Below are 25,272 nucleotides of genomic sequence, written 5' to 3'. Positions count from 1 at the left end.
ATAAGGGACAATATTGCATTTGTCTCCAGACATATTGATAAAACAGGAATTGGGCTTTATTACCTAAAAGTGATACTCTAAAACAAACAGATTGCTGAAGGTCTAGTGTCAATTGACTTTAGTACCTTTCCGGACCATCTCTGCAAACATTCAAATTAAGTCAGTTGTCCCAAATACCAAATTACAGACCCAACCGGATGGCCCAATTTGCGGGAAAAGTGCAGGTTCATAGCTACCAAGTAATAATCTGAGATCATTCCAAACAAAACCAGTGAGAGCCCAGGCCCCAGATATAGAAACACTTACAATGGAGGAAGATGAGGATGTGGGTACCTTGGATCAGAACAACTTATGGGCCTCCCCCATCTCAGCCCATTCTACCTGTACTCCTTCTAATGTGTTTAGAAACAGGTCGCGCTCTGAACAGTCAACAATAGTCTCCTGGAACATTTCAGGCTTAAAGAAAAACTTAACTGACGATGACTGGATCCATTTCACAGACCATAAGGATGTAGTGTGTTTTCAGAAAATGTGGGTGAACAAAGACCTCTTCATAAATGGTTATGTAACCTTCTCCATTCCTGCAACTGAAGGTAAAAAGGGTCGCCCTAGTGGGGGCTTGGCGACCTGGCTGAAAGTGTCTTTTTAACTCCTGCACACAATTAACATCCAAATCTCTAGACGTCTTGGCATTAGTACTACCTTAAACATTCAGATATTATTAATTCATCTTTACAATCGTCTTGATGGACCTCTGGAATCTGCCGTCTATACAATATATGACCAGTGGGATCACTGGAAGACAGGGGTCAATGGTGACTGCCTCATAATCCTGGTGGGCTATTGCAATGTGAAATCGGAACCATTAGAGGTCATTTGTAACATAACACGGGAAGAGGAGCAAGGATCGGAAATACCTGAAATGTAATCAGCATGGCTCAACAAGGAGCATACATTCCCCCTCCCAGTAGCAGAATTCCAAGCGAAACTGGGTCTATGTGCTTGTAATGGAAGACGCAGTGGCAGTCAACCAGCTAAATATACTTACAACAAAAGCTGTGTTAAGTAGAGAATAGATTGGAAAGCGACCATGATCCTCCAAGCCTTAGAGTGGCGATTGAACACCCACTTGCATAGGGGGCCGATTTCTGTGGCTTAGCTGTGGAAACATGCTAGGAAAATCAAATTAGTGCTCAATGGTGAAAAGGTGGAGGAGGTCCAAACCTCGGATTATCTTTGTATTCGCTTTTCGAGTGATGGGGTATGAAAGGAGCACAGGGGCAACACTGTTAAAACCCTAAAACAACTCTGATGTCGCACTTAATTTTTCCCCATAGTTTGGCCAGCGAGCAGTGGGACTCACACTGACAGTCTTCAAATTCAAAGCGAGACAGGCATCCATATATGGAGCTTAAATTTGGGGAGCTTCAGTGGATGCTCAGTTTAGGCTGAGCGAAAATCAGGTCTTAAAAGTTCTTTGTGTTCCGGAATCCTCACCCAACTCAGTTTTACATTAAGAACCTTACTGGTTACAAATTTGACTAATAGTGAAGACCAGGCCCCTCTTTTATTGGCTGAGACTTTGGTTGTCAATAGCCCTTGCAAAGTACAGGGAAGCTACATCAGACTTGATGACATGTAACAGCGGGTCCCTGCAGAGGTTTCTGCATATTAAAAGACTCTGCAAGTCCTTGGGAAGGGATAGTTGGTGAAACTCACCTAGTACTATCATAGCAAATGTAAGAGTTATATTTAAAGTGGAGATCGGCAAATTGAAACTTGGCCTTCTCTTAAATAAACCAAGAACAAACAGTCTGCTTATCGGCTATCTTCCTATACAAGCCATCAACCTCCTCAAGGCACCCTCTGGAGACTAATTGTTTATTGTGTAGCTAAATGGGACTATGTTATAATGAATGTTTTAATCCTTGTATTCAGTGTTCTTTTATACTTTGCTATTGATTCTCTAATTTTTTATTCTTTGTATTACTTTTATGGCTTGGTTGTTGAAATAAAGACGATTATGGTTGATTGATTTTACATTTTGTCTTTCTCAAAGCAGTTATTTGGCCTGCTTTGATCTATTAAATACTTAACTAGCATGTCTTCTTAACGCCAGAACACGTTCCTTTTCTCTGATTTAGCGCTTTGTGTCTACATGACGACCTAACACTATAATTGTTAAAGAAGTAAACCTATTATTCCCCAAGTGTTTCATTCTGTCCACTTATGAACTGTGGCTTCTAACTGCAGATTCTGCTTAACAAGTCTGCGGCTAATGGGCCAGAAACCCTTATATTTATGCCCCCTATTTGAGTGTTGTTTTAACCTAGATATATACGTTCTCTGAACCCATACAACTGGTATATATATATATATATATACATATATATATATATATATATACCAGTTGTATGGGTTCAGAGAACGTATATATCTAGGTTAAAACAACACATTAAATACATATATATATATATATATATATACACACACACACACATGTATTTATATATATAAAACATAAATCATTTCAATAAAGAACAACTATAGGGGTTACAAGTCATTCAATATCTGGTCATACTTTAAGCACTAGGGACAGGAAAGATGGCCTCAATCTTTATCCTTGGTCTAGGAGACTGCACGGGACAAAAATGAAAAGAATATCAATGTACAAATATTTTCCCCCAATATAAGTTGGATGACTGTTAAATTCTGATTGTTTGGCGGATTAGGGCTCGTAGAAAATATTTACGATATTGCTACTTATAATACAGACGTAGCTACCTAGTATGGATTTTCATATTGTAATTATTAATTCATGTTTTATATAGTGCTTTATAATGGACTCCTCCCATTTCTAAATGCTATTACAATAAACCTCTACTACCTTATTTAATGCTACTCTAACCTCAGAAGGATGAAGAGCTAAGTCCATCCTTCCGTGATTCGACTACAGGTTCCTCATAAATCTCTGGTAGATGGGCCACAATGAGCAGAATCTCTAAATGGAGTTAGTGGTCTGAGGCAACAAGGCTGTCCCTTCATAATATCGTGCAGACTACAACTCCTATGATTCTCTACAATTGAGTTCCTACAGATATCATGCTGACGTGTGTCTCACCAGCGTTTCTACTCCTCACTCTACATCTCTTCCATGACTATTGGACGAACCAATCATCTAAGCTTCCAGACTTACTGATAGGTGACTTAGGTGATTTCTAAAGAGATAGGATGTGTGATTAGCGAAACCAGACACCCTTCTCTGCCTGAAAGAAAAACCTCTCCCTCTACTGGAATGCAGTTATTTCCAGTGGTCCGTCTGCAGGACTGTTACACCATTCTCTACCATCAGGTGGTAGTTCTGTGGATAGATTGTGGGCCCGGGTACGGAAACCAAGCCAACGGTCAGAGGTGCTCTAATCTCAGCTTGGAGTGTCTCTTACAGCTGCTGCTATCTGGTCCGATCTGTTTGGTATTACTTGCTGGAATTTCAGGGCATATGTTTGCAAGCCTTGGTGTGATTAAATGCCATAGGTGGTCAAAATCTGATACATGGTCTCTGTACCCCTGGTAAAACCTGGCATATAGTTTGAGTACCTAGGAATGTGATGGCATTATATGGCATATGCTATTTGAGCATGAGTAAATGATGACAATATCTGGGATATTGTGGAAATGCTTCTGTGTTTAATGGTAATAGTTGGCATATGATGTGAGTTGGTGAATAAAGAAATGCCTGGTAAATGGTGTGCGCGCCTGGTTGTTTGATGCCAATACCTGGCAAATGATGTGGGTAGTTATGTGATTTGCTCTTTTATCTACTGCAAGTAATTGCAACTTTGTAAAGGGGGTGTATCCACTGGCATGTGGTAAAAGATGTATTTAAAGAATATTACGATTCGGAATCCTTTGCATGTTAGGTTGCACACTTGAAAAAATTTACCATCCGAAGTTGTGCCAGAATAACTACTGAGCAGTAATAGTCTCAATAATACTCTAAAAGCTATGAGCCATATCAATGATGACTGATGCAGCTTTTTACGCTTCCTGAAGAGAACAAATCTGACCACTGTTAAATCCCAATAGCCTCTATCCACCCCAGAAGCCCCTCCAAGGCAATTGCTCTGAAATACATGTTCACCTGACACTTTACAAGTTAAAGAATGTTTCTGACAAAATCAAATGACGGACCCTTTAAAATTTATGAGCACAGGGGATTGCACCATCATTACAAGTGTCCTGGAATTATGCCCACAGGGTGCACTAGTGTGTTTCCATATTGAGGTTTGTGCTAGACTATCGACGATCCTTAATGTGTTGGTGGACCTACTCAGATATTTATTGCGTTCCTTTTCAGATCGCAAAGCTGTCCTTTCAAGAGGGAGCCTGAAGTGTGTTGGCACCTCCATGTTTCTGAAGAGGAAATGGGGCATCGGATACCACCTACGGTAATGGAGATTTGCAGTGATGCACCCCTGAGCAGTGCCATACTTTCAGAAATGCCAGTTTAGCTCAGTTTTTTCAATTTCAAATTCATACATAATGACCTGCCTGTTCAGGGTTCCTTTCACTGCCAATTGCAATTAGCATATCAGCATTGGAATTATCAAATGAAATGTATATATATTCATAATGTATTATGTTTGAAAAACATAAACACATTTAAATTCATGACAAAAATCTCAGACTTCTAATAATAGATGTTTTCAAGTACGAACGGGACTCAATCTCATTTCTAAACCACATCTCCCCAACCAAATAGTTTTTTTAAAACTTGCCCCTCACTCTAGAAAAGTTTGGCACTATAAAGATAGTTTCATTTGTGAATTACAAAATTATGTTTTCAAAGACAAAATGCTGATTGCCCTACTCCCAGTCCTCTTCTGCTGCTTCAGAAACATACCTGGGCGGGTTGTGGGGGTGGTGGGATTTGGAGTATGGACCTTTAAAAGTGTATATGGATACTTATAAATAATAAACGGCATAGTTGCTATCATAGACATAGACAGTTGCTATCATAGACAGTTTGAGCGGTGTGCTATTTTTGTGGAATATATCCTGTTGTTGATATCTACGCATCTACAATTCTATATAATTAGGTAATAAGCCCGGAGGTGGGGGTATATTACGGGGCCCAAGTTAGGGGCCTGTGCAAAGGAGGGTTGGTCTTAACAACGGCCTCACCACCATTGCCTGTACGGTAAAGGGCCCCCCCCTTGAACGGCATCTTCCCACTGATGGTTTTGTAGCTATTTATTTCCAGGCTGCTAATAGCTTTGTTTATTAAATTGAGAAATGGCGTGGTTGCTCAACCAAAAAAACCTGCAAAGCAAACTGGCAATTATGTACGCAGGGGGAAGGAAACGACAATTAGTCCCTTCTCCCTTTCAGTGCTGGCTATTGCCACAGAGGGAAATGGCTGGGAGAGCAGAAGTGGCATATAGCAGGCAAGGGGCGAGATGGCCGCGGGTAAGTGGGTTCTGGGATGGTGCAGGGAGTTGGTGGCAGAGGGGGCTGGGGCAACGGGGAGGGAAAGGGGTGTGGGTTGAACAAAAGCTTTCACACTGAGGAAAGATGACAACTTCCCACTGCTCAGGGGTCTTGGAAGGCGGTCTATACCATATGATAAAAGCTGCCTACTAAGCTTTCAGATTGACTTAAGTGAACTGAAAATGTATCTCCAATTGCAGTATGACCAGGCAAACAAATTCAATAATTCCTAGCTAGAAATGAGAGCTAAACTGTTAGTCGTACTACATCCAAACCTATACCTGTATTAAATAAGTATATTCCATTAAAGATAATTTTGATTAAGTATATTTAAATAATGTATAGGTCTTACAAGCTTTGTACTTGCAACAATAATGATCTAAGCATAAAAAAAAACATTTCATCCCTCATAGGGCTAATCGCCCTTATCGCAATGCAAAACTAAAAGATAAGATGGGTACATGTCCAACATACTTGCAAAGTTGACATTATATGTGACTGCTGAATAGTAATTCTTAATTTTCTTGGGATACTGCACATATACAAACACATCATGTCCATAATAACACTGCAAATTCACATGTAATATTCATACATATGCTCACACTGCCAAAAATCCCTTCATCCTGCACATATAACTTCTCACTGTATAAATACACACTGAAATACACACTCACGTCTCAGTAAAACACCTATACAAAAGCTACATCTGTTAGCTTTGCCAATGTTTGAGTCAGTAAGATAGTAGTGGGTGGATCTAATCTGAACCATCCCAATTCAATTATCCCTGCCATCACCACATGTTATTACAAAAAAACGATTTTGAATACCCATGATTGTAAGCAGGAAAGATAGAGTACTTTCATTATTCCTCCTCAGCCTTATCACTCCTGATACTCATAAATACTGTACTTTGTAGAGGCACACATGACCATAACCTAACTCACATTTGCAATCCCCAATTCATTAGAGAAATTCAGCAGGGTATTTTGCTGAATGAAAAGATATATATTCAGATTGCTGTTAAGATCGTTCGCACATTTTTATATTGTGCCAAATGGCAGTATAAATGGCTTTGAAGTTCAGGTATGGGGGCAATACATATCAAGCCACACGTGCAGAGCAAATACTTGTATGGGAGGCTAAATATTACATTAAATATGACTGATTAATTGCGAATGCTCAAACATAATAATGGCATACACACTATTTAGAGGTACAGTGACAAGAGAAGAATTATTTGAGGAGGGGAAGATTAGGGTTTCTTGTAAGCTTTGGGCTGTGTTCAGTATTTAACATTCTGTTTGTATCTGAATCGTTTGTGGAAGGGCTCATTTCTGATTTTCACAGACATATTGTTGCAGTCCTTGGCACCAAACACCGCAGAGGAGTGGCTCCGATGCCAGCTTCTGTAGAACTTTGGGGGATTGAGCAGGTTCAGGAGGCTTATGCCAATTCCTAGTGCGGACGTGCCTGTTTACGCAGAATGAAACGTAGTGTGGACCTGTGATACCCCCAATCACCTCAAAGACTTGCTCCCAAAATGGCCTGATCCCACAGCACTCCCAAGCCGCATGGAGGAACCCTGCTGGGTCGTGCCCACATCTAATGCATCTCCCAGAGGTCTGCAGGAAGAATTCCTTTAGCTGAGCTGGGGTGTAATAGTATTGATGCAAGTATTTCAAATGGATAAATGTATATCTCGTGCAGTTCGCCCCTTTCCTGATAATCTCGCAACAGTATCTCAACAATGCCTCTGATATTTCCCTCCCCAGTGTCTGCTCCCAGGCCTCCCGTAGTGAGGTTGTCACCTCGGGTCTAGTGGTCAGGGCTATAGCCTACAATTCGGATGTCACTCTGTGACCCAGGCTCCCCTGTACTATCTTATCCAGTGCGCTCACGGTTTGGGGTTGCCTGGGGAAGGACGGGAACAATCTTTGCAGAGTTACCCACAGCCTGTAGTATAGGAACACGTCTAGTGCGGATAGTCTCCCCTCTCTTTCAGCAGTTCTATCGTTATGAAAGTCCCTTTGGGGAACAGTTGTCCAACGTGTGCCACCTCGAGTCTTTTCATCAGGGATACAAATCCTGTTTCGCTCGAAAAGGGGGACATCTGGATAACTGGGAGTTCAGGTGAGCAGAGTATGTCCCCTTTGGTTTTGCGTTCCAGGTTGGAAGGTCTACCATGTTGCTAACTTTGTACGTTCGACTCGGGGCATTGAGGATTATTGATCTCAGTAGTGCCAGGGCCGCGATTGCTCTTTCCACCTCCACATGCCTCCCAGTCCCCTCTCGCCCCGTACCAGTACAGGAGAAACCCGGCTTGCTCCACATTGTAGTACAATTCAAATTCCGGTAGTGCTAGGCCCCCCTCCGCACAGGTGCCGTGAGCTTATCCCAGGAAACCCTTGCTTGTTTGCCTCCCCAAATGAATTGTGTCACAGCTGATTTTAATTCTCAGTAGTATTCCCTGGGCACTGCTGTGGGTGCATTCAGAAATACATAAAGAAATCAAGGGAACAAAGTCATCTTAATCACCAATATTCTGCCATAGAGGTTGAGAGGGAGAGAATTCCATCTAACCATTGCTGCTTTAGCCATTTCTAGAACTTTAACATAGTTGCTACGGTATACCACCCCATCGTCCCTAGCTATAATGATCTCTAAGTAGCGGGTTTGAATTAGGTTCCATTGGAAAACCCAGTTATCTTGGAACTGACGTACTACGTCTGTCAAAGGTAATATGACGACTTACTGGCGTTCACTTTAAGCCCTGATAAATCTTTATATTATTGGACTTCTAGCATAATTGGGTCTAGATTGGTATTGGGATTCCGTATAAATAAGACCATATCGTCTGCATATAACAATATCACCAGCCTGTGGGTGTGTAATTGGATCCCTTGGTGAATATGCAGTTCCCGTATCCGTTCAGCCAGTGGCTCTATCGCCAGGGTAAATAGTAGGGGAGAAAGTGGGCATCCCTGGCGTGTTCCATGATCAAGTGCTATCAGCCTTGTTACCTGCACGTTTACTCTCACCTTCGCCACCGGATCTGTGTACAGCAAGGATATTGGGGAGATGAATAACTCTCCCATGCCCATTCGGTGTAGGATCGTAAACAAGAATGGCCATTCGACCGAATCGAACGCTCTTGTCGCATCAAGCAGAGCCGCCACTGCGGGCTCATCTCGCGGTAATGTCGCTATCAGGCCAAACATCCTCCTGAGCCCATAAGACGTCGACCATTCTGGAATAAAGCCTGCTTAGTGCACCGTGACCATTGTTGCAATTAGCGGCGACAACCTGGTCACTAGAATTTTTGCCAATATTTTATTGCTAGATTAATGAGCGATATCGGGCGATAGGATGAGCAGTCATTACCAGGCTTACCTGGCTTTAGCAGCACCACCACTGCCTCTCTGCGAAAGTCCAGCTTCCGTCCCGTATCTACGGCCTGTTGGTATACCTGTAGCAGATATGGGGCCAGTTTATCGACGTAATGTTTGTAAAACTCAGTTGTGTACCCGTCTAGCCCAGTAGACTTCCCAGATGGCAGAGCTTTGATTGCTCCAGCAACCTCCTCTAGGGACAGCGGCCGATTCAGCCACTACCTTTGCTCCTCTGTACTCCAATATAGCCACAACTGGTCTAGGTAGAGTTTGTTTGCTTGGGACGCTTGTGTCTGTGTGGAGTATAAGCGCGCATACAATTTATGAAACTCTTGGACTATTTTAAGATCTTCGAACTGGTCTACCCCATTCTCATCATTTATCGCAGCAATTCTGCCCCCATGACCGCTCATCCTAGTCGCTCTGGCGAGTGACCGTTTTGGGGCCTGCCCCTCACGGTATTGTCGAGGTGCCATCTTATCCCATAGATACTTTATCTCTCTTTGTGCCAGGGTGTGAAATTCCTGGAGGTTCTACATTATTTCTACTTGTTCAGCATTTGTAGGTGTGGGAGTGGCTTCCTGTAGGAGACGGATGGCATTTTCCTTATCGACCAGTTCTTTCCTAATCTGCTTTATAATCCCAGATTCTCTAGCTATGCGTTCCCCTCTGATTACATACTTAAATCCCTCCCACAGTGTCCCCACTAGTCCCCCCTGAGTCTACTGAACCCTCATTGATTTCAAAATATGAGTCAATTGCTGTTGTCAGCCCATCTCATCCGTGAGTCCTTCGCTTTTGAACCTCCAAGGGGGTCTCTCCCGCCCACGTCCAACTAGGTTAATGGCCAGCAGGACGGGGCATGATCTGACAGTGTGCGAGCTAATCTGTCTCAGAATTGTTTGGGGTGTCAGAAAGAAGTAAAACCTTGATATAGATTTGCATTGGGCAGAGTGATGTGTAAATTGATGTTTTTCCGGATTTCTTATCCTGCATACATCTTCAATCCCCCATAATAAAAGCATGCCTTGGAGCTTGCTGGATCCCGTGCTGTTTGGGTGCTGGGTCCCCCCGTGCGGTCACAGATCAGATCCAGCACCATATTGAAGTCCCCTGGACATATAATTTCTCTCTCGAGTATGCCCCAGTTGTCTTTCTATCCATTCCAGGGATTCTGTTGTGTCTTAGTTTGGGCCATAATAGTTTACCAGGGTATACAGTTGCCCTTGGATGATCCCCTGTACCACTAGTGCCCTGCCCTCCTGATCCTTCAAGACCTTGGTCTGTCAGAATCCCACGGAGCTGTGTACCAGGATGCACACATCTCTTGCATATGAGGAGTATGATGAAAAATATCTGTGGGAGCCCCAACCCTTCCCAAATTTGGTCTCTGCTTCTGCTGTTAAGTGAGCCTCCTGTAGAAATGCGACCCCTACCTGGTCCCGTCTCATGTATTGCAAGACTTTCCGGCATTTGGAAGGGCAGTTAAACCCCCTTACGTTCCAAGTAATAAAATTAAGTGTTGCCATGAGGGGATAGTTCAAAGTGTTCCCCTACGGACAGCCGAACTGTCCGAGACACAAGTACAGTCATGCTCCGATGAGTGTGCACTGACCCATTCCCCCTGTTCACATACTTTGCTCCGCCTGTGCCGGTACTCTCTCCACCCCTCTCCCCTACCGGCAACCCCAACTCGTCAGTGATAAATCCACCCCATTCCTGATCCCCTCCCAACATATCCCCAGTGTGAGCCCCCGTTCGCCCAAGCTGAATACCCCAACTCTTCAGCTCCCTGTGATCTCCAAATATGCTTTTGCATGGTGGGCTCGGCACTCCTGGACATTATTTCAGTCATTGTTCCCTCGTGGCCGTGGGACTCTTGGCAGCATATCAAGAAAGGTAGCAGCTTCCTCCGGGCTCTGGAAAAAGAGGGTTCGTCCCTCATGTTCGATCTGCAGTTTTACCGGAAACATCATGGCGTATTTTATGCCTCTATCTCGCTACCACTTTTTGACTTCAATAAATGTCCTCCTGGACGCTTGCACTTTGTCTGAGAAAAAAACGTGATCATGTCTCCCTTGTATAAGACTGTTCCTTTCTCCCGAGCTTTACGGAGTGCTGTATCTCTATCGCAAATATTTTACAGATGGGCTATTAGTGGGCAAGGTGGTGCTCCCGGGATGGGCTTCCTTTCGCTTGGTATTCTGTGTGCTCTCTCGACAACGCATAGGGTTAAGAACTCCTTGGGTCCCAGTGCCTCCTGCAGTATTCCTTCCACCAGTGTCTCCATATTCCTATGATCTATCGCTTATGAAAGGCCAACAATTCTTATGTCATTCCTCTATGACCTAGATTCCAAGTCCTACTGCTTCTCAGTGAGCTCCTTCAGAGCCTTCTTCACTCCGGTCATTTCCCTGGAAACAGAGGCTGATTCGTCTTCCACTCTCAACACTCTCCCCTCCGCCTCGTCAAGCCTCTCCCCATGCTTGCCCAGGCGGACTTGCATGTGATCCACCTTACAGGTTAGAGTATCCAGCTTCCCGTCCGAGGATTGTATGCTAACCTATAGTTGTGTGAACATTGCCTTAATGACCTGGAATGCAACCGCTGAATCTTGAGAGAGCATCGACTGGTGTGTTTCTGGCGAGTCTTCTATCGTTCTAATATTTCTTGCCTGTGGGGCTGTATCAAAATGTAGTTTTGCCTGCTGCTTGCCCCCTCTGCCGCATTTGGACATAGTGCTTGACCTGGGTCTGGAGATGATCTGGCACCCAGTATTATCAGGCAATTGATTTCAGGCATTTCCTCTCGTGTGCTCTCCCACCATCCACAGGGGTTGGGGTTATAGCTGTACTGGCGAGGCTGCTTTGGGATCTTTTTTATGGGTTGGTGCCGCATACGGTTTCACCCTCTTTGTTTCCTGATGATTTTTCCCTGCACCCCTGGATTCTCTGTGGGTCGTGGGATATAAGTTGACCAGATCAGTTGGCATGGACATTCCCTGCTGGGGATCACTCTGGCGGATGGCTTCTTATGCTCTGTGTGACCTTGTGCGGCACCGTTCCCACCCAGTCACCATCGTCTTGTTTCCAAGGGGGTACTGCACTGGCCTTTGCGTTCCTCACTGGGCCTCTTCGACTCTTTGCATATCCTTGCGCCACCTCACCCTCCCCTGCCGGTGTTTCAGGGGCGATCTGTATGTTGCTTGGGAGGTCTAGAGTGCTGTGCTTGAGGGTTGGTGGTGGCGCTAGTACCACTCCCAGGCATGCCACACTGTAGCACAGCAGTCCCCTGTGGTCGCTGGTGTGTCCCAACTATACGCCCGACTAAGTGGTTTGGGCATCTTGCGTCTTCTTTTTGCTTCTGAGGCTGGCCTATACTATGCGTGGCCAGTACGCGCAAAGTCTTTGTCCTTATGATTCTGTCGCTGGTGGTTCTTGACCTCTATTGCAGTCCTTTCTTCCCTGCGCGACCCACCTCTGGAGCAGTTACTGTGGTATGGGCTAGTTTTTATGAGTGGGTTCTCATCAGTGGGTTCTCATCCGTTTTTATGAGCAGGTTGTAGCAGAATGGGTAGAGTGCCTCTTTCCCCTCGTAATAATGTCTTGCACTTTATGTGATTGTCTGGACGGATACCTGATGCTCTGTACGGTTTCCCCTTTGGTGGACTTACATGGTTTTCCCGCTTATCCACTGCTGAGTCCATGCCCGAGGGGACCCTCCTTCTATCCGCTCTGTCCGTGCAATTCTGTTGTGCCACACCGCTCTGCCGATCACGTCCTGCAGTGCGGTGTCTATTTATGCTGGGATGGCAGCGGTGTGAAACGCTCTTCGGAGGGCGGTGTCAGCCGATCCTTGTTGGTTCACACAGGTTGGGGTAGAGGGTAGCAGCCCCGCTCGAGTTTTGTTCGGCCCGCAGCTGGGTGCTTACTTCATGGTACACTCGGTCGAGGCCTTGCCGGGTGCCCCTCAGTGTAACGTTCCACCAACGCAACTTGTCAATTGCGGGTGGCATTGGGAATTATAGACACCTCTGTGATGCCGTTGGGGTCCAGGCGGGGTGTCGCCAGGTGGGCGCTGGTCCCCTTCTGCTGGGCCTTGCTTTCAGAGAGACCAGGAGCCGCCACTGGTTGCTGCGCGCCGGCATTGCTTGGGCTACTTAAGGTGTCTGTCGTTTGTCCGGAGACACAAATGTTGCGGAGGAGACAGATGTCACTGGAGTCCCGCTTTCCTGCTCCGGTTCTCCTTTATGCTCCAGGGAGGTTCTCTACCGAGGCGAAGCGGTATTGTGGTGCAGAACCAAGGAAGCTCCTCCCTCACCTCGTGTCCTCTTCGGAGCATCCAACGGCCGCTGCTCCGTTATCAGTCGGAGGGGTTCCCATAACTGATTATCCCCAGGATTGTTCTCGCCTGGCTCAGCCTCAGTTCACCACCCAAATTTCTACGTGGCAGGAGTTTACGGTCAGGAAACCGCCGGATTAGTAACCGGATATTGTCAGGTGCTGTGGAGCTTTACAGGCCGCGCACCCATCTTGGTCGGGCTCTCTCGCGCCCCCATCTTGCCACTCTTTATCCTCACTCTGCGATCAAACACTCTGCCTCCTTTTCCAAGACCTTGACCTCGATATCCTTGCTCTTACCGAGACGTGATTCAATGCCAGTTCAGTCACTGCTTTTGACTCCCTTCTCCCTGATGGCTACAAGATCATCTCTAAACCTCGCCCTATGTCACACCCCTGGAGTATCTCACAACTCCTTCCTGACCACAGAAGCCAAATGTTGTTGACCCCTCCCACCTTGGTTGGCACGGGCTCCTGATTCTTGCTAACAGGTAACATTGAGGCAGCCAATGGGGGAAGATGGTTATGGAGAAGTTGTGGATAGGGAATGGGGTGTTAGGGTAACCGGATAGAGGGTTAGGATTCGTGTAATGCTTGGGTAGTGGGGTTTGAAAGGAAAGAAACATACACCACATAGACTATAAGAAAACAGGAATAACACACCTAATCCTTGGGTTTCTTTATCATGGACACCCTCTCCTATTCAGCAGAACAAACTCCTTATTTAGGAATATGCCCTTATGAGATTCTTACATTCAATTAATCATAACCTAGCTTGTAAACAACTAACATAATCACATAGCATCCAGGAACCTGGATAAAGCAATAGCACAAACAGAAACAAGAACTTCAACATGACATTTAGCACATGAATGATTGTTGGGCAACCTGACTCAACAAACTCCAGAAAATGCTTGCCAGAGGAGTTATTTCCGCAGTTCCATACTCCTTCCAAAAGCACTGTATTCATGTAGCAAGTAGTGACGGACACACATAGCGTGCCCTCAAACCTTTTCTTCACTCGGTGTTCTCCCCAGTAGTGTAATACTCTTCCAGCAACGTTCTTCCCCCAAGCAGCATTCATGCGCCTCTGTATTTCTCTCCCCCCTCCCACTCTCTTGTGTGTTTCACAAACTCTGAAATTGAGGGACTTAACTGAGGCCTCGGGGGGCCAGATAGCACCGTCCCAGGCGAAGATGAACTCGCGTTTAAGCGAGGAATCTTTGCGGTCTCAGTGGTATTCCCCTCTCATGCTGAGAGGGAGGGATAACCAGTGTAGCCTGTCATCCCTCCTCTCTCGCTGCGTCTTCAAACTACAATCCTCCTTTCACACTCATCAGCAAACCTTCCGACACTTCTCCATGCTCTCCTCCGGCCTGTGCCTGCAGTTGCCAAAATCACCAACACGCAGCATGGGCCGAGGAGGAGCTTTATAGAATTGGCATTGTGTGCACGTGCGCACTCCAAACGCCCATGAGTCTTTTGGGCTTCTCAGCCTTCCTGTGTTTACCTGTCTCATTAGCCTCATGATACAACCATGAACCCCATTTTCTCACATTACCCCCTCCCTCAAACCCCTTTCCAGGACCCAGCTTGTCCGGATGAGCATGATGAAAATCCCTTACCAAGCGCGGGGCGTGAACTGCCGCCGAAAGCTCCCAAGAGCCATCCTCCAGACCATAACCTACACAGGAAATCAAAAACCAGAGTTTCTTGTAATGCCACTTTCAATTCAGCGCACCTTGAATTCTTCCTGACCATCCCGCATCACCCCAGGAGAATTCTGTGTAACTACACCAGGAGCTGCAGGTTTAACCAAAGAAACATGAAAAACAGGATGTATCCTCATAGGAGAGGGAAAACCGTAAATGAACAGCCATTTCTGAAATACATTTCACAATAACATAAGGACCAATAAATTGAGGTAGAAATGTATGAGAACCAAACAGCTTGATATGTTGAGTGGACAACCAAACATGATCCCCCAAAGCAAATCTTGCACCCTCCTGTCTCTTCCGGTCTGCTTGCTTCTTATAAGCCACCTTTGCCTTGTCTAGATTTTGGTGTGCCCTCTCTCTTATGTGAAGAAGCTCCTGTGTACGCGCAGTAACAGCAGGGATTCTATCGTTAGCTGGAAACTCCTCTGGCAGCATCTTACATTCCCACCCATGCAAACAGAAATGTGGAGACATTCCTAAAGAATCATGTCTAGTATTTTTTTATTGTAATTTAGTTTCATTATAAAAATGATTTACACATTCCAGTTCCTCTATATCCCACATTGCTATACGTCGATATCTTATGTCTATCGTTTTCCTTTTAGTCCCAGTTATCAACGGTTTTATCAACATTTTCAATGTATTCAGCTTCAGTCTGTTTGTTGTTATCTATCTACACCATTGTCATCTCTTGTTTATTTTCTTGTTGTCGCTAAATTTTTCAAGCAGGTTTATTCCTGCACATATCAATCGTGAGTCATTCCCCTGTAAGAATGCACTCTACCACTCTTCCTTTGATCTTGTCATATACCTTCTTAAGTATTTACTTAGTACTTCATCTCTGTCTGTGGTTACGGCTGTGCAGCCAAACAACAAATGCTTCACAGTTTCTAATGTATCTTGTGTATTACAGAATATGCACCGTCCATTGCTAACACCTCGCCGTCCTCTACTATGTAGATATTCATTTGTCAGAAAAACATCCAGTCTTATTTGTAGCAGCTTCTCTCGATGATGTTTGCTTGGGAATTTCATCAAGTATTGTGGCATTATATCTCTATCTCTATGATCATTTGCCGTGTTAACTTGTGTTTTATAGAATTTCTTTTTGCTCTTGTGTTTATCCAATCGATTCTCTTCAGTTTTTCCTTTACCTTCTCGGGATTCTCAATTAATTCCCCTATTGTCGAGTCTAGCTGTTCTAAATATTTACACCATTTTTCTTTCCACTTGTTCAATATCATCGCACTCTTGCCTTTCTCACTTACTGCAAGAATTTTATAACCTATCACCGGATCACGCAGTGTGATTTTTCATAGTAAGGCAAGTGATTTTCAGCATATTATCAGACTGAAGACCTAGTTCAGCTCTTAAGGCGGCTATTGGCAAGCTTTTTGGCAAGCTTTTGGCAGCTTTAAGATTGGTTTCCAGAACCTACTTTCTAGCCTATCCCAGATCTTCCATGATAGGTTAAGTCCTGCTTCACATCCATATGTAATTATCGGAAGTACTTTCTGAACGTAGAAGGCCCGTACAGGTATTCATGAAAATTTCCCGTACTGTCCATTCAGTATTGTTCCTTATGAGTATAACATCTTTGTTTTTGCCATGAGTTTTTTTTTCCATCTATCTTCAACAATCGATCAATTAAATGTTATGCCCAAATACCGAATGTAGTTAACTATTTCCAGTTTTTCTACCCCTATCTTCCATTTAAATTTTTTGGCGCATAGTCTTCTGTTTCCACCAATCACAAGAATTTCCGATTTATAGTTGTTAATAACTAAGTAGTTTTGCTCCATGTAGATTTGAAGTTTATCCAATAAGTGCTTTAACCCAATCTGTGTTTGGTTTACCAAGCCCACGTCATCAGCATATGATATAACTGCTATCTCATTGTGGTTGAATTTAGGGCGTTGGTGTTTTGCTTCTTTCACTGCCTCTGGTAAGTCTGCTATATACAGCTTAAAAAGAGTCATTGCAAGGGGACATCCTTGTTTGACACCCTTTTTAGTTCCAATTGCTGCAGACAGAGCTCCTTTGTTGTTTGTTTTTTTTACTCTTGTTGTTGTATTATGTAAAGCTTTGATGGGTTGCAAGATCCCTTCAGGGCAATTCTAGTTTTGTAATTTTTGCCACAATTGTTGTCGATTCACCCCATCAAAAGCTTGCCCTGGGACTATAAAGGCAAAGTATAATTTCTCTTTCGCTCTCATGGCAGTCAGCTTTAAAATTGAAAGTATGAACAGGTTCCGCTCCGTCCCTGTCCCCTAGAACAGGTTCCGCTCCGTCCCTGTCCCCTTCGGGAATCCCATTTGTCTTGGTTCGATAATATTTGTTGTTTTTGCCCAGTCAGAAAGAGTTTTCTGCAGAATTGACGCAAACCGTTTACCAAAAATGTCAAGTAACGCTATCGGCCGATAGTTCGAGCATATTCTCATTGGCCTTTTTTGAAAATTGGTACTATAATGCTTGTTGTCCAGGACGTTGGTATTTTAATACAGTTCTCGATGTTCTGGAAGATCATTTCAATAAGCACTGCTCAGCTTGTTGGATCTTTTTTTAATTCAAAGTTTGTTAACCCATCGGGTCCTTTTTCTATTTCCAGGGTCCATTGTGGACTTGTCTTCTTCTCTGTAACAATTGGGTCCTTGTCTGGTCTGGACTACCCTTGGAGTAGTGGGTTATCCAATTAGTTTCTGTTACTCCGTTAATTAGTTGACTCTGCTGTTTTAGGGACTGGTTGTTTATTAAGATCCACATATCTCTTGTTGTGGACTGCCTCATTGCTCTCAACGTTAGTTCCCTTTGTCCTTGTTCCCTTTGTAATTTGAACCCTGTCAACCAGTTTTTATAATATTGTTTCCTGATTTTTATTTGTCTTAGTTGCGTTAAGCTGCCATCCCCACTTTTCTTTATTTGTGATATTTCCTCTCCTAGGGGCCGATTCATGGAACAAACGTGCGCGTGTTTTCCTTGGGATGTGCGCCAAACCCGAGCGTGGCGTTCACAGGCACACACGTCATTGCAACAGCTCAAACGCCGTGTGCGACACGCACAGGGAAAGCGCACAACGTCCGCGCACACACCAAAAAGGGGGCGGGACACGGGGCGTAACATGCGGAGTGGGGAACAACACGTGAAAAAAAAAGAAGGCGTAACTGGGAAAGTACTGCTGGGAAGTACACGGAACGCCCACACGCACGCGAACCACACGTATATATGGAATCGAATAGGGCAACCCCGCGCACGGGCAAAGACACGCACAGGCCTAAACACGTACTCCACACGAAGGCAGACGGTAGCGTCCCTGCGCATTACAAAAGTGTGCGCAAACAAAAAGCACGTTTGTACAGCTATGATGAATGTCCCATACTGTGGCTCCCTAGGATAAATGACGTGCACGCAACACACAGGCACCCCATAAAAAGAAGAAAAAGAGACAAGCGCCCCCCAGTAGCCCACGTGTGTGCAAAAATGACACACGTAGTACGGTGTGGCAGCCAGAAGCCCAAAAAAAACATACGCGATCAACAGGCAGGTCAGTATGGCCGTAAAAAAAGGGGTATGCGACAAACACGGACAGCCGCTGTGTGAAAAATAGCGTGTGCGTGTATTTCGGGGGTGCACAGGAAGTTTCACACGCGATTTGCCCTGTGCAAGTGGGGTACGTGTATTCCTGGGGTTCGCAGGAAGTTTCACACGCGATTGGCCCTGTGCGAGTGAGGTACGTGTATTACTGGGGTTTGCGGGAAGTTTTACACGCGAAAGGGCCCTGTGCGAGTGGGGTACGTGTATTACTGGGGTGCGCGGGAAGTTTCTCACATGATTGGCCCTGTGCGAATGGGGTACGTGTATTACTGGGGTTCCCGGGTAGTTTCACGTGATTGGCCCTGGGCGAGCGGGATACCACTCACCGTCTGCCTTGCGTGTGAACCCCAATGGCTGGAAAACACGCCCGCACCCCATGAAAAGCACGTACAGAGCAATGGCAAGCCACGTGGGATCTTCAACCCGTGCCAGGGCAACGCCCGTGCGCGATACATCACAGACGCGCTTACTCGCTAAGGGCCTTTGGTCCAATGAAACCGCGTACGTGTGCTGACACACTTACGCGCGAAGGGCCTTTCCTCGAATTACACGCTGACGTGCAAGATTTTCACGTGCCAAATCACTCCGTATCAAGCTGGCCACGCAACAACACACGGAAGACCACGCTCCTGCCCAGAAGGCCGATTTACTGCCCCCCGAACCCTGAGCACGCTCCCACCTGCCATCTGCTGCTGCCTGACTGCCTGCTGCCCACGTGCCCTGCTATTTGCTGCCTGCACGCCAGCCAGGGGTGCAGTTGCTGTGACCACTCCTGCTGGAACCAAAGACTCCCGACTGGGATACCATCGCTCCACAGCCCAGCCCCAGGACCCAGCTGCCCACCCACTCCTGCCTTTGGGGTTGCCATGTCGGGCACAACACCATATGGCACCACTGGCAACCCCCAGCCAGAGAGGCAGAGGGCTACCAGCTTCAGTGCCAGGGAAGTTGGTGTCCTGGTGGAGCAAGTCCTGGGGCAGTATGATGCCCTCTTTGGAAGTTTGCGCGCCGACAAGGAAGGATGGACAAGGATCTGGATGGACATCGTTACTGCCATCAACGTGGAGGGGGTGGCAGTCCGCGACTTACATCATGTCAAGAAGCGCTGGGAGGACTTCAGGTCCAGGACCCTCAACAAGGCCCGGCGCTTCGCTAAGGCAGCGGATGCCAAGGGGCGCCGGGTCCAGCTATCGGACCACCAAATGAGGGCCCTGGAACGCATATGCCCAGCGCTCTATGTCCAGATCCTTGAGAGGCAGACCCGTCTGGAGTCGAGCGATAAGTGTACATGCATGGTGATTGGACGATGTGCGTGTCGTGGTGTGCCTGTAGTGTGCAGGTTGCACATGTGTTTTTGTAGAGCCATGTAGGGATGTGTATGAACATGGGTGTGAGGCTGCCACATGTGAGTCCTCTCAGATGTGAGACACATCAATGGTGTATGTGTTGGTAAGCATGCTGGGCAAATGCAGGTCTGGGAGCACACATGTTTGAATTTCTGTGTATGTACATTGGCATGGTTGTGGCATGGATGTTGGTTCATTATGCATGTATGTGCACTGTGTACATGTGCATGTATGTGTATTTGACAAGTGTGCAACTGTGATGCAACATGGATGCACGTGACACTGATATGTAGAAGGCTGAATGTCAGATGTGACATGTTTGGCGATCTCATCACTGCGACAGTTGGATATGTACACATGCATGTAAGTGTGGTGGTGTGTGTGCATGTCTAGTGCACTCCCATTGTTTCATGTGATGTCCGGCTCACCTTTGGCTGTGCATGCTGTTGAATGTGTATGGATGCTGCTGCATGGTGCAATATTGCTGTGGAAATGCTCATGTGTGTGAGTTAAAATGACATGTGTGTGTCGTGGAGTGTGAAGCCGTGTCTGAATTTTGACTATGCCACTCATGTACAACTATCATGTGTGTTTCAGTCTAATGTACTGTGCCCCGATGCCTGTGTTTTATCTCTCCCTGTCTGCAGCGTCGACTGATGAAGAGGGCGGAGAGGGTGCTGGGGAGCACAGCAGCAGGGATCGCACCACCAGATTGTCATCTCGTCGGGGAGTGAGGAGTCTGGTGCCGCGTCTCAGGCCGCAGCTGCCGAGGGTCAGTCCAAGAGGCGGAGGTTGAAGGTGGACTCCTCGGCAGCAGAAGGGGCAGCTGAGACCACACAGGGTCCGACGGAGGAAGATGGCATGGAGTCATCCAGGTTGGTGGGGGATTTGGTGGAGGAGGAGGCCGTGGAAGGGACACACACGGGGTCTGGAGGTGGGGATTCCACTGGTGCTAGTGGTGCAGTGCAGGGACAGGAGGCAGCACAGGCCGCCGCGGAGGTGCCTGTGTGCAATCCTGTCCCTGATCCTGTCACTGCATCATCTGGCTCCAGCAGGGATGCCTACGTCCAGACCCGTTTTCAGGGAGGGGATGAGCACACAACAACTGGCCTTCCTCTCCCTGCGGACGTGGCTATCCGGGACCGGGTTGAACCTGTCCTGGGTGGGGTGCGTTGCGTCAACGGGCCAATGCGAGGTGACCTGCAGTCTTTTCATGTGGAGACTGCACGTCATCTCGAATGGCTAGTTGACCGCTTTGACCTACTGGGACAGCTCACCAGGGCCGGATTCCTCCGTTTCCTGGACCTTGTTCTGACCCCCTCCTCACATGAACACCCTATGCGCCAGTCATCCTCCAGGCCATCTTCCCACCCATGTATCACCTGGGTATCCTGTGGAGCTGCCTCTGACCCTGTGGCCAGGCTGGTGAAGGACGCATCCCTGCCACAGTCGGGAGTCAGACGTCCAGCAGGGGTGGCCACCTCAACAACTGCACCCCAGCCAGAGGAGGATGTGCAGGCAGCAAGAGCCAGGGCACAGGCAGAGGCACAGCAGCAGCAGCAACAAGATGGGAGCCATGATGGCTCGGGGCCTTCAACATCGGAGGGGTAGGCATCGCCCATAGGGCAGGAGGACCCTGGATTTCAAGTGTCTTCCGTTTGGCAGCGGTTGAGCCACGCCATAGATGCGGAGCGGCAGCAGGCGGAAGAGGCACGGTTCACAATGGTCAGGGCGGAGAACTCCATGCAGAGGGCCCTGAGGCGGGCTGAGTGCCTCGAGGCAATTCGCAGGGAGTTGGAGGAGAACATGTCGTCGTCCCTGCGAACTCTCAGGGCCATGGAAGAGGACCGCCTCGAGGACATTGAGGGGAGTTCGATGATGCCCTGGCCCGGGACATCCAAAAGGAGCCGTCAGACTAGCCCACTGGCATTGTGAATAGTTTTTAGAGTTAGGTTTCCTTTTCCTTTTCCTTTTATTTGTGGTCAATGGACAATGCCACACACATTTGTATATAGTTTTATTTTATGGTAGTTTCTTAGGTAGGTTTCATTTGTTTGGTTGGGCTCATGGACCCTTTACATCGTTGGACAATGGATTCATTTGATATCTTTTTTGGAATTTTGCACATGGATTAATGGATTTTTATTTTGGACCATGGATTGTATATAGTTTGATCATGGATTAATTTGGAATTTTCTTTTCATTATGGACATGGAGAAATTGTTTTTTTTTTCCAGACAATGTATTGTAAATAGTTGGACTATGGATTGATTTATCTTTTTTAGTTTTCATTATGAACATGAAACAATGGATATCATTTTTTTTTTTTATTCAATTTTATTGGTTTTTCATGGCAACAAAGTGTAAGTACAAACAATGACATTGGGGCACTGGCCCATGCCAACTTCCATTAGAGAACCATAATACTCTGCTGTATACACCCTCCCTAACCCCTCCCGCACAAGACCCCTCATGATAGGGCACACGAACCACATCACCATGATTATCCTTTTCGGGCAGTTCCAACCGGGCATGCAAGGAACAAAAATGTGTGAACTTTACTTAGAAAAGTACAATGAGTCTTATGCCACGACCAGTTTCGGGCCGGGTGGAGTGCTCCTGTTAAACTCCTGCCTCGTCCTCTACGTTAGAGAACGCCTCCATGAATTGCAGCCAGTCAGTCTCAACCTGCGTGCTGGAGCCGTGTATTGCTGCTGTTAGTCTCTCCATAAAATAAATGTCCTTGGCCACTATCACCCATTCCCTCCTCGAGGGGAGCAATGCTCTCTTCCAGGTACTGGCCCGTGCAGCTCTGGCTGCCAACAGCAGGAAGTGTGTCAGGTCCGGGAGTCTCTCCCAGTGGTCGTCCCTGTGGCAGAGTCCAAATATTAGTGGAAATGACTCTAGTGGGTAAACCCCCTCTCCCGCCTCCTTAAACCAGCTGAGCACTTCTGACCAGTAGGCTTGCACTTTCTTGCAGGACCACCACATATGCCAGTAGTCAGCTCTTTCTCCACATCCGTGCCAACACAGCGGGACGGTATCTGGGAACATCCTAGAGAGGGAGATCGGGTCATACTACCACCTATGGAGAAGCTTGATGGCGTGGGACTTGTACTGGCATGAGATGGAGGTCTTAAAAGCCCTGCTACATAATTTCCTCCAGAGCCCATCTCCAATGGCACAACCCAGGTCCCTTTCCCATTTCCCTCTGAGGCTTTTAGTTGTTCCCTCCCGGGAGGTTTGCAGTGCTCCGTACAAGAGGGAGATGAGACCTTTCATTTCTGTGTGGGAGTCTAGGTTTTAGTTTTGGCTTCATTAGGACGCCCTTGAGGCGAAGGTATAGAAGCGGGGAAAGCCTGCCGATTCCCAGAGCTGCCAACAGCTCCTGGATGCTTATAAATGTGTCCTCTCTTACCAATTGGCCTACCCTACACAGGCCTGCGTCGAACCATGACTGGTAGTGTTTGTGGCCTGGGATTTCTTCCAGGACCGGTGTAGACCAGATATGGCTCAGGGGAGAGGGCCATGTGGTGACTTTCTCGCTAGGGCCTTTCCCCGCTAATGCTTTCTACATTGTACCCAGTATTGGGTGGTCCCTGATTCTTTTGGGGATCTTTTTCAGTGGGACCCATAGCCATTCCCCTACAGTAACTGGGCGTAGGTAAAAGTGTTCAATGTATACCCATTGTTTATTGGGGTCCTCTCTAAGGTGGGGAGCCAAGGCCCTAAGTTGGGCTGCTCTATGGTAGGCATTCAGGTCCGGCAGAGCAACCCCTTCTCTATCCTTGGGGAGGGTGAGAGTCTCGTATCCAATTCTATGTCTCTGGCCCTGCCATATAAACTTCACTATACGCCTCTTGGCTTCTCTGAGGTATGTTTCAGGAGCCTCCAAGGGGAGCATCTGGAAGACGTACAGCACTCTAGGGAGCAGATTCATTTTTATGGCATTTATTCTTCCCATCCAGGAGATCTGCCCCTTCCCCCAACCCTCCATGTCCCTGAATAGTCTATCAAAGAGTGGGGGGTAGTTTGCCTGGCCTAAATCCCCGTTGGGACGAACTATGTTAATCCCCAGATATTTTATCTCCTCCGTACAAATTCGGAGGCCCAGTGGGACGAGTTCCGCCAAGTCTCTATCCGCATCGGGTGCGAAGGGAAAGATCATTGACTTGCCTACGTTTACTTTAAGTCCGGAGAAGTGGCTGAACTGGTGAATCACCTGCAAAGCGGCTGGGACTGACCTTGCGGGCTCCCGCAGGTGGAGCAAGATGTCATCTGCATAGAGGCCTAATTTAAAGGTACTTTCGCCCACCTCAATTCCTCTCAACATCGATGAGCCCCTGAGGTACTCTGCCAAGATTTCCATTGTCATGGCGAAGAGGAGAGGGGAAATGGGGCAACCCTGCCTCGTCCCTCTCTGGAGGTGAAAGACTCGTGACAAACGCCCGTTAACTGTGATCCTGGCCGTTGGTGACGCGTATAGGGCCTTGATGGCTTGTTTAATTCCTGTACCAAATCCCAGCTTCTCGAGTACCCCCTGAAGGAACCCCCAGTCAACACGATCTAATGCTTTCTCAACGTCAATAGACACCAAGACCGGCTTCCCACCCTTCGGTGCTACCTCTCTCATCAGGTACAAAGTCTTGCGCAGTGTATCCACACCTTGCCTTCCCCGTATAAAACCCACCTGGTCTGGGTGAATTAGCCTCGGCATGTAGCTGTCTAATCTCGAGGCAATGATCCTGGTAAATAGCTTAGCATCTACATTCAGGAGGGAGATAGGTCTATAGGAGCGGCAGTCCACTGGGTCCTTCACCTCCTTCGGGATCACCGTGATCAGAGCTTTGCCAAAGGATGGGGGTGCCCTCCCCGTCCTCCTAAGATTCGAGAAGAGGTCCGCCAGGAACCCCGCTAGTTGACCCGAGAAGGCCTTGTAGAAGCCTGCCGTGAACCCGTCTTCCCCGGGGCCCTGCCCAGTTTCAATCCCGATATGGCTCTAAGCACCTCCTCCTCTGTTATAGGGGCATCTAGGGCCGACGCTTCTAAGAAACCAAGGACAGGGAGAGTGACCCCATTGAGATATGCCTCACTTGCTTCCTTTTCTATCTCCCCTTCCCTCCCGTAGAGCTTCTCATAGAATGAAGCAAAACTCTCAACGATCCCCTCTGGGTCTGATCTTTCCCCCTCTTCAGCGCTAACTACTCTTGCCACCCATCTATCTGCCCTTTGGCCTCAGAGTTTTGCTGCCAGCATAGCATCGGCCTTATCTCCTTTCTCATAGTATTTCTGACATAGATGTTGGAGCCCCGCTACAATTTTTCCCATCTCCATTTCTCTCAATTCTTGTCTCTTATCCCTCGCTATGCCCAGATCCCTCTCTTTCTCTGTCTCC

At 46.9% G+C, this 25,272-nt stretch overlaps 1 protein-coding gene across 1 annotated transcript in view; it reads left to right on the top strand.

The window, feature by feature from the left end:
• The window catches only part of LOC138583117 (ATP-binding cassette sub-family A member 9-like), a 2,332,105-nt gene that overhangs the window by 877,522 nt on the left and 1,429,311 nt on the right, over positions 1-25,272 (top strand). Inside the window, exon 16 of the mRNA XM_069655077.1 lies at positions 4,358-4,448. Within this exon, the coding sequence (XP_069511178.1) occupies positions 4,358-4,448 (91 nt within the window). The remainder of the gene's footprint in view (positions 1-4,357; positions 4,449-25,272) is intronic.

The sequence above is a fragment of the Ambystoma mexicanum genome, chromosome 3q (assembly GCF_040938575.1).
Source record: "Ambystoma mexicanum isolate Mex_15411 chromosome 3q, UKY_AmexF1_1, whole genome shotgun sequence".
NCBI lineage: Eukaryota > Metazoa > Chordata > Amphibia > Caudata > Ambystomatidae > Ambystoma > Ambystoma mexicanum.
The sequence above is the reverse complement of the archived record's forward strand: the minus strand, read 5'-3'. Positions and strand labels throughout refer to the sequence as shown.